Genomic DNA, 15,982 nt, shown 5'->3' on the forward strand with positions numbered 1-15,982 from the left:
TTAAGCAGCCTGGCAATCACTTGGGACATTGATCATGTAGAGACAGCCAGCACCTCCCAGTCTCCAACACACTGATAGCTCAGCACTGCCCTGCACCAGACTGGACGACCGAGCTGTCAATCAAAGTACTGACAGCTTCAGCATGCCCTTGTACCAGAATGGATGGCTGAGCTGTCAGTAACTACATCCCAGAAACACTGAGGGGTGGAACCGTGACAATACCTCTTCTTCTAGGGGGGAATCTGACCCCGAGGCTTCCCAGGAAATTTTAGATGGAAGGTCCTGTTTAACGATGGGCCTTCACATATCGAGCTGTACCCAGGATCTCTCCTTTGGTCCATATCCCCTCCAGTGGATGAGATATTGGAGGGAATTTTGAACCCTATGAGAATCCACAAACCTCTGAACCTCATACTCGAAGCCACTATCGACCGAAACCAAAGGAGGCAGAGATAAGGGAGGCAATGCCAATGGGACAAACTCCTTTAATAAGGATTTATAGAACACGTGAGGGATGCAAAGAGATGGAGGAAGCTTTAATCTGAATGCCACCAGTTTGACCACCTCTAGGATCTCATATGGACCAATAAACTTTGGACCCAGCTTCGCCGATGGCAATTTTAAGTTTAATGTTCCTAGATGACAACCAAACCTTATCCCCAATCTTAAAAACAGGACCCGCTGAACGTCTTTTCTCCACAACCCGAAGACTGGCAACTTTAACCTCCAATAGCTCCTCCTCCGGTAAATGGACCTGTTCTGGGGAAGTATAATGGGCAGCCTGCTGTTCACTATGTCTCTCACGAATTCTGCTGTCCATTCATCTGGCCTGGGTCATGGCCTCCGCCAGAGGACAAAGGGAGTCATGAAGGACCAGAGCATCTTTAAGGGTTTCAGAAAGGCCTTTGTGGAACTGGCACCTGAGAGATGCATCTTTCCACAGAACATCAGTGGACCATTGCCGGAATTCAGTACAGTAGTCCTTAGCTGTGCAACCCCCCTGACCCAGGTTTATGATCTTAGCCTCAGCGACCTGGATCCTGTTAGGTTCATCATATATCAGACCTAAACTGCATCCCAGACACATTGATGGGTGGAACCGTGAGATATCCTCTTAATATATTGCAGTCATCATATTATATTGCACTGTGTACTTACAATTGCTCATTTTGTCCTTCTACACACATGATCACATGACTAAGTTTAGACTAGCTGAATCCTTCTAAGCTCTATGTAGAAACAGGAGGTCAATTTTCCCTGCATGAGTCATAAGTCACTGCAAAAGTCCCAGGTAGGAGGAGGAGCAGAGCAGCTGGGTCTTGAGTTGAAGAGGGGAATGATTTATGCAGGGAAAGGAGACTTCTTGTTTCTACATAAAGCAGAGAAAAGAAGAATTTACCAGATAGAAAGGCAAAATGAGCAATTGTAAATACGCAGTGCTAAATAATATGATGACTGCAATATATTAAGAGGATAAAAACTTTGATGGATGGAGTGCTTGTTTAATGAATCAGGAGCCTCGCACGCACTCCAACCCAACCCGTCATTAAGACTGGCATGAAGATCGCCGGTCTTGTTGAATAAGGGCTATGCTGTCAAGTCAAATCAGCAAATGGAATAAGCTAAAAATTTCTTTATTCCCAATTGTAGACTGCGGTGCTGTATATACATATAGGATCCTAGGAAGAAGACTTATAATTTTTTGTGAATGAGTAATCACATTTGCATGAGATTTTTGATTAATTAAAAAAAAAAGAATTTGAAAGAGGATAATGACTTGTCCTTGCCTAATTCCATGATACATAATGTATATTAATGTTAAGGGGTGAGCAAGTGAAGTACAGACAGCCATCCTGAGGTGCCAGCAACCCTTGCACAGGGAGCATTAAAGAGGGATTTTGCCCAAATTTTTAAGGTACAACTGGCTGCAGAGCAGAATAAAACAATATTTTTTTTCATTTTGCCTCTTCTTTGTGGACATATTAGCAAAGTATTTGGCACCTAATGAGTTAACTTTTTATTGTACAATTGAGTGTTATCAGACAGTTTTCACTGTGGGCGTGTACTTCTCCTTGTACCATGCTAACCAATCATAAGTAGGACGCAACACTCAAAAAGTAAGAAGAACATGTCCCCACCATAGCTTAGAGCAGATTTCTCAGTGTGTGAGATGTAATGATACAGCCCTGATCTCCTGGTCTAACTTCTTCCATGAATCAGTGCGAGGGAGGGGCAGTGCAGCTGAGTTTGGTTGTGCCCTATTACATACCCTTCTATCATCTCTCCTGATTACTGAGTGTGTCAGTAATCACACTTATGTCTGCTGTGCTCAAACAACTTGTAAACACTCTGCAGTGAGATCAGGGCTGTCATTACATCTCACACAGTAGTATCATGTCTGCTATGGATTACTCCTGTATGAGATATAATGACCCTGCTCTGATCTCACTGCAGAGCTGACAGTGCTAGGAGGGTAAGAAAGCTGATAGAAGAGTTTGTAATGTGACACAGTGAAACTCAGCTGCACTTCCCCTCACCCACACTGACTCATGAAGGAATTTAGATCTGGAAATCAGGGCTGTATCTTTACATCTCATACACTGAGAAACCTGCTATGGCGGGGGCATGTTTTTTTTAGCGATGTTGCCTGCTTATGATTGGTAAGTAGCATACAGGGAGAAAAAGTATTCACCCTTAGTGAAATCTGTCTGATTTCACTATTACTTAAAGTTAACTCATTACATGTTAAATTCTTTGATTGCTAATATCTACACAACAGGCGAAATAAAAAGAGCAAAAAAAAGTTTCTGCTCTGCAGCCGCTATTACAACCTTTGTCCAGTTCAACATGAAACATTTGGTGAAATTATTTCTATTGGACCGCATGGCTTAAACTTTACCTAACACTTGGTGTCAATATGGTTCAGTTTGAATCCACCTTTTAGCTAAAGCTATGGTTTGTGCTTTGTGCCATTCACAGAGGGCTATTAGCAAACAATGGGCACCCACATATATTTACATGAGATTATGACTACACATAAGGCCCCGTCACACTTAGCGACGCTGCAACGATCCCGACAACGATACGACCTGTCAGGGATCGTTGCTGCGTCGCTATGTGGTCGCTGGTGAGCTGTCAAACAGGCAGGCTCACCAACGATCAGGGGAGCAGCGACATCATGGAAAGAATCTTTCCATGATGTCCTGCTCCTGGTTACCAGCCTGCTGAAGCAGGAGTATGCTGGTAACTATGGTAAACATCGGGTTACAATGGACACACGCGCACCTAGTAACCCGTTGTTTATCATGGTTACCACTCTGCTACGGTGAGCGGGAGGTTACCGCTCACTTTAGCAGGCTCGTAACCATGATAAACAACGGGTTACTAGGTGTGCGTGTCCCTCTAGTAACCCGATGTTTATCATGGTTACCAGCCTGATCGCTGCTCCCGCTGGTCACACACAGCAATGTGTGCTGACCAGCGGGAGAGCAACGACCAAAAAATGGTCCAGGACACTTTTCAGCGATCAGCGATCTCACAGCAGGGGCCTGATCGTTGCAAAGTGTCACACATAGTGACATCGCTGGTGAGGTCGCTGTTGCGTCACCAAAACCGTGACACAGCAGCGATCTCGCTAGCGATCTCGCTATGTGAGACGGGGGCTATAGATCCCCTATTGATAGCAGTTTATCTTGGGGCACAATGCAGTAAACCCCTCAGGAAGTCTCTCTAAAGAGGACAAGGCACACGACCATAAGACAACATCATTTTTGCATCCGTATGACAGTTATTAGATGATAGTTTAGGATATACTTAAAGATCATTGTTACATTATTCATATATTTATAATCATTGGTTGTTAGATCTATAATAGGAAGAATGAGTAACAGATGGATAAAGACAGGAACCAATATTTATTTAAAAGTCATATAAAGTCTAGGGGACAATTGTAAAAATGCTGCTTGTTTGTGTAGTGCAGACATTCACCCAGAAGAGGGCAGTACAAGTTTCCTATTTAAACACAGTCGCAAACAAGATCCTTTGTATACTTTAATGTGTCAACAAAAGGCAGAACTTGTTCTTCTTTTTCAACATCCTGAGCAAGATGGATCATGATGTTTTTTTCCAGGACGGACTGACCTTTCTTCCATCTTTGTGCATTTTGTTTCCCATTACTAAAGCTTTAATGTGACAACTTCACAAAATCACAGCTTCACAGAAAAATAATATCACCAATGTGTTTTTGGCTGCATTCACACATTTGTGTGACATGTGCGAGTGCCATCCGATTTGTTTCTCAGACAGCACTCAGACTCATAGAGTAGAATGGATGTATTCACACTTCTGTTAGAATCCTGTATCCGAAAGTCAGATCCGTGAGACTCAGAGCTCGTAGTATTCTGATCAGGCTCGGTCATTCAAGTCTAAGGGGATCCAGGAGACATGGGTGCAAATCGGAAGGCTTCTGATTTGCTTATATTTTGCATTAGGGACGAGTTGACACATCGCCACTAATCATGCGTCCACGGGTCCAAGAGCATTTGACTCGAGCACGCCAGCTTCTGTATCCGAACCCGAGCATGCTCGGATAACACGATATCCGAGCATGCTCGCTCATCACTATTTTGCATTCGTGTCTCATAGATCTGATGCTTATTGATAAACTTGAATAAAACCATATGACCTTTCAAGGGTTTTCTTATTGGCGTGGAAGCGAGCACACATCTCAGTGAAAAAAAAAAAAATGAAAGCAACTAGAGTGACACCTAAGAAAAAGCTTACTCTGTTTCTTTTGGATGGTAACACTCACACAGATGTGTGACTCTAGGGTTGTTCAACTTTGGGGGCAATTTTTTTTCTTGCTTAAGTGCATGAAATTAAGGCTAAAAATAATTGTTGCAATTGTGTTTCATTAAAAATTTTGTACCGTTTGCCTATTATAGCTGCTGTATTACACTGTCTGTTGCTCGCTGCAAAAGTAGATTCCCCAGATGAGTTAGGCACATGATTTTAGGTCACTTACTATTATATTGATATGACAGGTTCTCCTCCTGCTCTTGTTATTGCTGCTTTCCCCATAGACTGTACCGCTCTCCGGTCCACACAATGGCTGCTGGTGGAGGAGCATGTGACCAGACCTGTCCATTAGTCTCCTCCAAAAGAAAAGCAGTTTTCTCATGTGAGGTTTTTAATTGGACAAGATTGATTGACAGGTCTGGTCACATGCTCCTCCACCAGCAGCCACTGTATGGACCGGAGAGCTGTGCAGTCTATGGGGAAAGCTGCACTAACCACAGCAGGAGGAGAACCTGCCATATCGATACAATGAACTTCTGTGGACACTTCCTTACTTCTCCCCCTCTGCTGCTCCATTAACAATTCAGATCTTCACATATGTGCACTGTACATTTCTTAAACAATAGCACATAAGCACATGGTCTAAGGCTCCTTTCACATGGTCATTTTTTTTAGGTGGGGGGAATAAATTATCTGCGAAAAAAACAACAATGGAGACATGTCCGAACCATCATATTTGCATCCGTGAGTTGTCCATTTTTTCACTGGATGACTGCAAGGTGAAGTTTTGGAAATATCCATCAGTTCTTTCATATAGAAAAAAAACAGATGATACATGGATATAATTAATGGACACACAACACAAAAAAACAGATGAAAATAGGTTCCACCACACTGATGAAAATCTGACAGATTTTGTGTTAAAAAAAACCCTCAACGATTGAATTTGGCCTAAGACTGAGTTCAGACAGTTGAATAAAAAATTGTCCATTTTTCATCCTGAAAATTTTTTTCCATCCATATGTCCTGAGTCATTTTCCATGTCTGTTTTTCCTTCATATATATCTCTTTTTGACATCTTATCCATAATTTAAAAATAATAAAAGAACAAATACAGTTTCCTATGTAATTGTTGCGCCCTGCTACACAGTGGTGCCACAGAACCCAGAAGGGTGCATGGATGGACTTCTCCACAAGAGGCCCTCACACATTCACACACCTCCACCCTACCACCTCAGACCAGCAGTGGGAGCCCGTTAGGGATATATAAAAAGAGGGTGGAGCAAGGCAGTTGAGTGTCTAGTTTCAGTTTAGTGTTCAGAGAGAGAGGAACACAGCTCAGAAGTGAGCAGAGAGTGTGCTGACGCTCAGAGATCAGTGAAGAAAGCAGCAAGCTGGCTGCTGTGCTTAGGCGAGCCAAGGCCTACAGCACGTGTGGAAGCCTAGTGAGGGCCTTGAGTGGGCCGAAGGCGAGAGGAAAAAGGAAGAAGTAGCGAGGGGGCAGAGGAGCATACCAGGCTCACCCCAATATATATACCGGACACCGGGTCCGCTCCTACAGGGACTCTTTACACCCAGTAGGAACCACCGGAACCCCTGGAGGACTACAGGTCCCAGGATCACCAAAGACTGACTAAAGTACCAGGGCTAGGAGTCACGGAGGTCCCAGCGTCCAGGGAGAGTGATCTCCAAAGAGAAGGCCCTACCACCAGGTCAGCAGGTGCAGAGAGAGACAGTAACCAAGCTAGGCCCAGCTCCAGGCAGGCAAGAAGCTTAGAGAATAAAGCAACAGATCAGGAGGCCCTATACCCGCTCACTGGGGAGAGTCCAGAAGTGCGCCCTTCACCTGAAGTACTCTGGACTGTGCCTGCAGCATCATCAGTAAAGGTACTGAAGCTTACCCCTGTGTGAGTGTCCATCCTTCCCCCGGGACCGTCCTGCCGTTTCTCCCCTGCATCACCATCCAGTACATCCCCACGCTGCCCTGAGGCCCGCTCCACCTGTGGAGAGCCGTCCCATCACAACCTGCCCTAACATCTGCCTCAGAGGACTGTAGCAGCGCTGGTGACCATCATCAGGTACCACAGGTGGCGTCACAAATAATTCCAAAAACCCCAAATAATAGAAGTTTCCCCATTTCACTGACCGCCCTGGGTCACGGACCAGGCCAGCCACCGTGATACTCCCCGGCAACCAGAGGCCCGGCTGCCGGGTACCCCACGGCCCTAGGGGCGCATCATAATCATTGCAATGGATCAGTTAAAGCTTCATGCTATCTGGATAATGTTTGTATAGCATCCATTTTTCTATTCGCCCACGTGAATTTGATCTGAAAAAAAGGATCAGAGTAGCTTATCCTGTCTTTTCTTTACTTGCAGACTATCGGTCTATATGTACAAATGTCATTGTGAGCTAGTCCATTCATTTACTTTGGCCTATTTGCTGTCTGCCATCCATTTGGAACACATAGAGCATATGTATTGCTAATACGATTGTCTGAACGAGCTCTGAGAGAAGGCAAGAGGACAGTACAGAGAGCTGGCACAGCCAGGAGCAGTGTGCTATTGGATCTATGTCATATGATACTAAACTGCAAAGTAATCAACACAGACAAGGATAATTTAATATTAGAGAAGGAATGGGAGGCTCGAGGGTTGGGCCGAGAAATAGAGATTGAAGTTTAATCTAGATAAATGTAAGGCCTAGGAAATAATATGTACAATTATGTACTAAATGGTAAAACACTGGGTAAAACTGTCACTGAAAAAGACTTGGGTGTATGGGTGGACAGCAAACTCCACTTTAGTGCCCAGTGTCAGGCAGCTGCTGCAAAGGCAAATAAAATCATGGGATGCAATAAAAGAAGCATAGAAGCTCATGAAGAGAACATAGTTTTACCTCTATACAAGTCACTATTGCAGCCACACTTATAATACTGGGTACAGTTTTTGGTCTCCAGTGTATAAGAAGGACATAGGTGAACTAGAGCGGGTGCAGGAAAGAGAAACCAAGGTTATTAAGAGAATGGGTGGACTGCAATACCAAATTAGGTTATCAAACCCTAGGTTATTCAGCTTGGAAAAATAAAGGCTTAGCGGCGATCTTATTACAATGTATAAATATATGAGGGGACAGTACGGAGATCTTTCTCATGATCTTTTACGCCTAGGCCTGCAACAGGGACAAAGAGGCATCCTCTATGTCTGGATAAAAGAAGGTTTAATCATAATCAAAGATGCAGATGCTTTACAGTGAGAGCACTGAGACTATGGAACACTCTGCAGGTAATAGCTGATTCACTAAAAAGTCCAAGGAGGCCCTGGATGCCTTTCTTGATAAGTATAATATCACAGGTTATGGTCAATAGGTTCTGTGATGAAACGTTGATCGAGGGAGCTAGTCTGATTGCCGTATGTGGAGCTGTTAGGAATTCTTCCCAAATATCGGGCAATTAGCATCTGCCTCATGGAGTTTTTGACTTCTTCAGAATCAACATGTTAGGTTATTAGTTGAACTTGATGGACTTAAAACTATACCTATAAAGAAGAGCAGAACTGCCCGCTATGTGGAGGAGTTGCATAAACTTTACAGCAACAAATGGTAGAAAAAAGTTAATTGAAACTATTTATAAAATGCTTCACTTTTCATTTTGGAAGCAATTAAACAATACAAATTGCTTTGTGGAAAGGTGTACATAGCCTTTAAACTAAGTGATAGCTACAAATAGGATTTAAATAGTATTTCAAGTTGCTGGTTCAGATCAGCAGTTATGAGCCAGCGAGAGAGTGCACTGTTAGTGCGTGTTGTCAGAATACCCAGCGTGCAGAGACCATGTCATTCCACTTGCAGGGGCAGCACTGGTCTCTACAGGCTTGGTCATCTTGGAACACATACTAACAGTGCGCTCTGGTGCCTGCTCGTTACTGCTCATCTGAGCCGGCAACAAAGAGTGCGCTGTCATTGTGTACATGGCACAGTGCACATCGCATAGTGACAAGCCCAGCCCCTGAAGAGAGCGCCACTGATGATGCTTCGTTTCAGTGAGGGGGCAGGAGCTTTACGTCAGCCAACATCAATCCAACAGGAGTATTTCCTTAATTAGGCACCGTCCATCAACATGCATTTGACTCGCTAGGCTCTGTTTCACTTTGTCCAGTGCATCAGAAAACATCTGCCTCCGGGTATCTTTTGCCAGTATTGAATGTACATAATGGACATACATAAGACAGGATGGTAACACCATACACTATACTATATACTATACATACATGTAAGTCTATACGTCTCCCCTGTCACACCTTATTGAAGGAAATAGAGAAAATCACATTTTAATGATATATTACTGTACCTGCCATGGAAATTCTCCCATCAAACTGTCTGTCCCACCAACAATTCTCACGTTTGAATTGACTGTTACTGGCACAATGTTATCTGAACCTTCATCTGGTCGGGAATTTTCAGTCGAGTTGATGTTAATGACAGAGGTGAAATTATAGTCATCGAATTCGAGGATTGAACGGGTAATGTCTTTTGGTAAAGCTTCAGTTGCAGTAACCTTTCCACATGGATATTGTACTGTACAAAAAAACCAAGACAATTCTAAGTGAATAAAGTAAAGGCTTATTTCTTCCTCACAGCGCACCTTCTGTTTTTTTATGTCTTGGATAATATATCTCTAAAACTTGTTCTTGAATTTTTATCCAAATAATATTATTTTCTGCATATGGTGGATGCACTTACAATACCTGCAGGGGTGGACATATCATTGGTGCAACCTGTGTGCCCGCACAGGGGTCTAAGATGTAAGGGGGTCCATTTTTACTAGAGATGAGCGTTGTTCTACTCAAACTGTTCGCCAATCTCAAATTCGAGCTGTTTTGGGCGGTGTTCGAGCCGTTCGGCGAACACGAACGATTTGAGAAAAATTCGGCTGTTCGAGGTTATGTTCGATAACTGTTCGTGCACCAAAATCATAACTGGATTTTTTCTCAGTAATGATGAAAATTAATGTTAATACGCAGTTTGAGTGTACAGCGGGGTGGGGGGAGAGGCAGGGGATGGATCTCTGCAGGAATAATGAAGATCTCCATTTTTTTTTCTCTTTCCCGCATTTGCAGTGGGGAGGTGCAGTCTGTCAGCCTATCAGCAGCGCACACACGGAGCGAACTGCTGTTTTTCACACAAGCAAGGGCATGTGTCATTGGCAGTGTATGTCACATGTCCTTGCCCTATAAGACCAAGCCATTTTCCCCGTCGCCACCATTTTCTCACTGCTGCAGCTGCGTGTTAGATGGCACCGCTGTTGCTGTGTGCACTATACCTTGTTAATTTCAAGCCAATTTTCGCACAAATCTACAGATAGCTTGGGAGTAGGGAATAGTTGTGATTGCAGTCCTTTTAAGGACTAGGTTACAGCATTTCCTACGACTTTTATCAGGCAGGTCTGTGCTCTTAAATAGATAGATTGTGGGAGTAAAGACTAATTGTAATTGCAGTCCTTTTCAGGACTAGGTTACATCAGTTCCTATCAGTTTTTGCCAGGCAGGTCTGTGCCAGTGCTGTGCAAGTTTTTTTCACAGCATTTGGCTGAACCTAGCAAAGCTAATCCTTTTTGGCCTATTGCAGAGTGTGTTAGTCAGTGGAGTAGCCTATCTGTGTTGCAAGATATACCACCTGTGTATAGAATACCAATTTTTTTACTGCACATAGTGAAGTAAAATCTTTTGGGCATAGCATCATTCTATTAGTCCATCTATACTGACCTCCATCAGGTTGCAAATTGAATATAATTTTTTTCTGCATCTAGCTCTGAAAAAATATTTGGGCTTCTAGCAGTGTGTGTGACTTGTTCTATTAGTCCATCTATACTGACCTCCATCAGGTTGCAAACTGAATATAATTTTTTTCTGCATCTAGCTCTGAAAAAATATTTGGCCTTCTAGCAGTGTGTGGGACTTTCTCTATTAGTCCATCTATACTGACCTCCATCAGGTTGCAAATTAAAAATATTTTTTATCTGCATCTAGCTCTGAAAAAATATTTGGCCTTCTAGCAGTGTGTGGGACTTTCTCTATTAGTCCATCTATACTGACCTCCATCAGGTTGCAAATTGAAAATAATTTTTATCTGCATCTACCTCTGAAAAAATATTTGGGCTTCTAGCTGTGTGTGGGACTTGTTCTATTAATCCATCTATACTGACCTCCATCAGGTGGCAAACTGAATATAATTTTTTTCTGCATCTAGCTCCGAAAAAATATTTGGCCTTCTAGTAGTGTGTGGGACTTTCTCTATTAGTCCATCTATACTGACCTCCATCAGGTTGCAAATTAAAAATAATTTTTATCTGCATCTACCTCTGAAAAAATATTTGGGCTTCTAGCTGTGTGTGGGACTTTTTCTATTAGTCCATCTATACTGACCTCCATCAGGTTGCAAACTGAATATAATTTTTTTCTGCGTCTATCTCTGAAAAAATATTTGGCCTTCTAGCAGTGTGTGGGACTTTCTCTATTAGTCCATCTATACTGACCTCCATCAGGTTGCAAACTGAATATATTTTTTTTCTGCATCTACCTCTGAAAAAATATTTGGGCTTCTAGCTGTGTGTGGGACTTCTTCTATTAGTCCATCTATACTGACCTCCATCAGGTTGCAAACTGAATATAATTTTTTTCTGCATCTAGCTCTGAAAAAATATTTGGCCTTCTAGCAGTGTGTGGGACTTGTTCTATTAGTCCACCTATACTGACCTCCATCAGGTTGCAAATTCAAAATAATTTTTTGTCTGCATCTAGCTCTGAAAAAATATTTGGCCTTCTAGCAGTGTGTGGGACTTTCTCTATTAGTCCATCTATACTGACCTCCATCAGGTTGCAAACTGAATATATTTTTTTTCTGCATCTACCTCTGAAAAAATATTTGGGCTTCTAGCTGTGTGTGGGACTTCTTCTATTAGTCCATCTATACTGACCTCCATCAGGTTGCAAATCGAATATAATTTTTTTCTCCATCTAACCCAGCCAATAGTTTTGGCCTAATACCACAGTTTGGCCACTCAGCTCTGCTCGGTTCCCATCCATTGTTTTTTTGTGCAAACAACTCCAGAGTTGTGAATTAGTTAACCACCAAAATGAGTGGAAAAAGGCCTGCTGCTGGTGGAAAGGGGAATAGGCGTGTTGGGAAGGGGAAAAAAGGTTGTGTCCGTGGGGTAGGTGTTAAAGCAACAGTAACATCTGCAGAAGAAAGACCATCTTCCAGCCAAACTAAAATGTCTACTTCTTTTAGCGGACAATGTGATAAGATCCCTTTCTTACGGCCACGCCAATCGCTACAAATTCCAGATGAGGCACAAAAACAGCAGGTGCTTCAACGGATATCAAGTGCTCCTTTAAGTGGGCTCTCCTCCACATCAACTTCAACATCGCAAATACTCGAGTCCTCAAAGGTGTCACCCCAATCGCACTTGCTTCCTCACAGCTCCCAAATCTCCAGCTGCCCGTCTGAGTATGAGGTAGAACAGATGGTTGAGTCTGCAGAGCTGTTTACTCATACTATAGCCTGGGAATCAGAGGTCGACTCCAGCGCTTCTGTGAATCCAGACGAGGAAATGATCTGCACTGATGCCCAGAATCTTTATGAGTCGGATCCAGGACCAGACGCAGAAGGTTCTGACCATAATGTAGACCCTCATTCCCAAACTGTAACTCCTGTTGGTGGAGACAATGAGGAAGACGATGATTAGACTCAAATACCTGATTGGAGCGACAACTTTAGTTTTTTGTCAGGGCAGGAACTGGTTGGCTCTGAGGACGACGGGTGTGATAATGCACAGGGTGATGATGATGAGGTTGGAGATCCCACTTACTGTCAACCCACAGTCAGCCAAGAGATGAGGTCAGCAGAGGAGGTGGAGGAAGATGCTAGTGACGACGAGGTCAGGTTGCGCCTTCCTGGACAGAGACGTAGTACTGGAAGCACGTCAACAACTGCATCCTCAAACACAACTCTGCCTCTCACCACAAGTCGTGGTGGCTCTTCAGGTCGCATGGGTGCTAAGCCTTGCATAGCCTGGGCATTTTTTCAGATCGATAAAGATGACCCAACTCGTGTTATCTGTAACATTTGTCAGCAAAAGCTAAGTAGAGGCCAAAAAATACATAGTTTGAGTACTTCATGCATGAACCGGCACATGGACATGAAGCATAAGTTGCAGTGGGAAGCTCAGTGTGCTACAATGCGGCCTAGCCGGCCGGGCCAACCACCGTCTGCCATATCTTGTGCATCCGCGGCCTCTTCATCCTCTGTGACTGGGGGGACAGCAGTCACACCTGTTTTGGGGCGCAGACCTGCCACCTCTTTACCCGCAACAGCCAGCGTGATTGGCAGGTCATCATTTTCTTTGGAGGTGGTAACACCAGCTGGTGTTGAGCGCTGTCCGACATCGATAGCACCACCTTTGGATCAAGGCAACCTAACATGTCCGCCTGCATCTTCCTCACAGACCGGCAGTTTGCCGGGGACACCCTTATCAACCCCGTCTAAGCACAATAGCCAGCCCTCGGTCCCTCAGATGTGGACAAGTAAAAGACCATTTCCTCCTAGCCATGAGAAAGCTAAGAGGTTGAATTTCACCATCTGCAAGCTCTTGGCTACAGAAATGCTGCCTTTCCGCCTGGTGGACACAGAGGATTTTCGAGACCTTATGTCCGTCGCAGTGCCCCAGTACCAGATGCCCAGTCGGCACTACTTCTCAAAGAAAGGTGTGCCTGCGCTCCGCCAGCATGTCGCACACAACATCACCGCTTCTTTGAGAAACTCTGTGTGTGACAGGGTGCATTTCACCACAGACACTTGGACGAGTAGGCATGGACAGGGGCTTTACATGTCGCTGACTGGGCACTGGGTAACTATGGTGACAGCAGGACAAGGGGCTGCTGTCCAAGTCTTTCCGTCCCCACGAGTTGTGCGTCAATCCTCTTTATGTCAAAGTTCCTCCACTGCTTCTGCCTCCTCAACCTCCTCTCGGTCTTCCATCTGCACCCAAAGCCTGTCTGGTCATGCCACAAGCTTTCTAACTGCGCAGAAGGGATCCTGCACACCTCCTTACTATGCTGGCAGTAGGGCTCAACGTCATCAGGCGGTTTTTACTTTGAAATGTCTGGGAAATGTGAGTCACACAGCTGAGGAGTTGTGGTCAGCTCTGGAGAACCAATTTCATGAATGGTTGTCTCCACTGGACCTGAAACCAGGGAAGGCCGTGTGCGACAATGCTGCAAACCTGGGTGGGGCCCTTCGCCGGGGCAATGTCACACACGTGCCTTGTATGGCTCACGTGTTGAACCTGGTTGTCCAGCAATTTTTAGCCCACTATCCCAGACTAGATGGCCTTCTGCAGAGGGCACGGTCGCTGTGTGCTCACTTCCGCCGTTCGCATCCCGCAGCTCAGCGACTTACATCTCTACAGAAGTCGTTGGGCCTGCCACTTCACCGGCTAAAATGCGATGTGCCTACCCGGTGGAATTCAACTCTGCACATGTTGCAGCGACTGTGGCAGCACCGACAAGCCCTGGTGCAATACGTTCTGACGTATAGCCTGGGCCAACGAGATCCAGAGGTGGGGCAAATCACGCTGGAGGAGTGGTCTCAGATCAGGGACCTATGCACCCTTCTGCACAGTTTTGAAATGGCGACGAAGATGTTTAGTGCTGACGATGCCATTATCAGCATGACTATTCCGGTGATTTACATGCTGGAGCACATGTTAAACAGAATTCGGAGTCAGGTGGTGGCACAAGAGGAGGTGGAGGAAGTAGAGGAGGAGGAGTTGTATGCGGAAGGGCTAACATCTGCAAGGTCCAGACGGTCGGCAGCACCAAGGCGGCAGGCATGTGAGGGTGGGGGAGATGGTTTTACCAGGGCGCATGGTAGCAGCCAAACTAGTGAGGAAGGTGCAGGAGCCCAGGAAGAAGTGGAGGACGAACTGATGGAAGACTCATCAGATGAGGGAGACCTTGATCACATTTCTGTTGTGCGAGGTTGGGGGGAGAGGACAGAGGAAGGAAGCATGATTGTTACCTCGCCACCAACACAACAGGGACTTGGTGCTCCTGGATGCGCAACACACATGAGTGCCTTCTTGCTGCACTACCTGCAACATGACCCTCGAATTGTGAGAATTAGAAATAATCCTGACTACTGGGTTGCCACACTGTTAGATCCCCGGTACAAAAGTAAATTTGCCGAAATTATTCCTGCCATAGAAAGGGATGCACGCATGCAGGAGTATCAGCAGAGACTGTTGCAGAATCTTACATGTGCTTTTCCACAAAACACCAGTGGTGCACGTAGTGAATCTCACAGTTCCAACTTGCCAACCGTGGGACCGTCAAGTGTTCAGCACTCAAACCGTAACAGAACCACAGTATCTGCTGGTAACATCAATTTTGCGGAATCATTTCACCACTTTTTTAGCCCATCCTTTGCAAGGCCACAGGAGACAAGAAGTCTGACACATAGTCAACGCCTAGAGACGATGGTACAGGAGTATCTCCAAGTAAACATTGAAGCCATGACTGTGTCACTGGACCCTTGTTCTTTTTGGGCTTCCAATCTGGATAAATGGCTGGAGCTAGCCACTTACGCCTTGGAGATCTTGTCATGCCCCGCAGCCAGCGTTCTGTCTGAACGTGTGTTCAGCGCTGCTGGTGGTGTGCTGACAGATAAGTGCACGCGGCTCTCCACTGATAATGTAGACAGACTCACGTTCATAAAGCTGAACAAATCATGGATCCGAAACTACTTTTCTACCCCTGTGTCATCCTGGGGAGAGTAAAAGCTTGATGATTGGTTAAAATCACCCTACCAACCGTTTTAAGCTTTCAAATTACTAATCATGTTTATCTGTATCTTGGCTGGAAAATAATTTGGGCTTTGTAGCAGTGTGCAGCACTGATTCTATTAGGCCATCTATAATAAGCTCCACCAGATTTAAAATTACTAATCATGTTTATCTGTATCTTGGCTGGAAAATAATTTGGGCTTTGTAGCAGTGTGCAGCACTGATCCTATTAGGCCATCTATACTAAGCTCCACCAGATTTAAAATTAATAATAATTTTTAGCTGCATCTAGCCCGGAAAATAATTTTGGGGCTCCGAGATGCGCAAGACACATAAGTGCCTTCT

The 15,982-nt window shown here is 44.6% G+C and overlaps 2 protein-coding genes across 2 annotated transcripts in view; one reads left to right on the top strand and one right to left on the bottom strand.

Annotated features, from left to right (window-relative positions):
* MCF2 (MCF.2 cell line derived transforming sequence) overlaps positions 1-15,982 on the top strand; it is a 487,909-nt gene that overhangs the window by 268,861 nt on the left and 203,066 nt on the right. The gene's annotated exons all lie outside the window — the stretch shown is intronic.
* The window catches only part of F9 (coagulation factor IX), a 150,199-nt gene that overhangs the window by 37,162 nt on the left and 97,055 nt on the right, over positions 1-15,982 (bottom strand). Inside the window, exon 6 of the mRNA XM_073641246.1 lies at positions 9,146-9,372. Coding sequence (XP_073497347.1) covers positions 9,146-9,372 — 227 coding nt within the window. The remainder of the gene's footprint in view (positions 1-9,145; positions 9,373-15,982) is intronic.

The sequence above is a fragment of the Phyllobates terribilis genome, unplaced genomic scaffold (genome assembly GCF_046119375.1).
Source record: "Phyllobates terribilis strain yellow unplaced genomic scaffold, ASM4611937v1 Scaffold_7__3_contigs__length_470593459, whole genome shotgun sequence".
NCBI lineage: Eukaryota > Metazoa > Chordata > Amphibia > Anura > Dendrobatidae > Phyllobates > Phyllobates terribilis.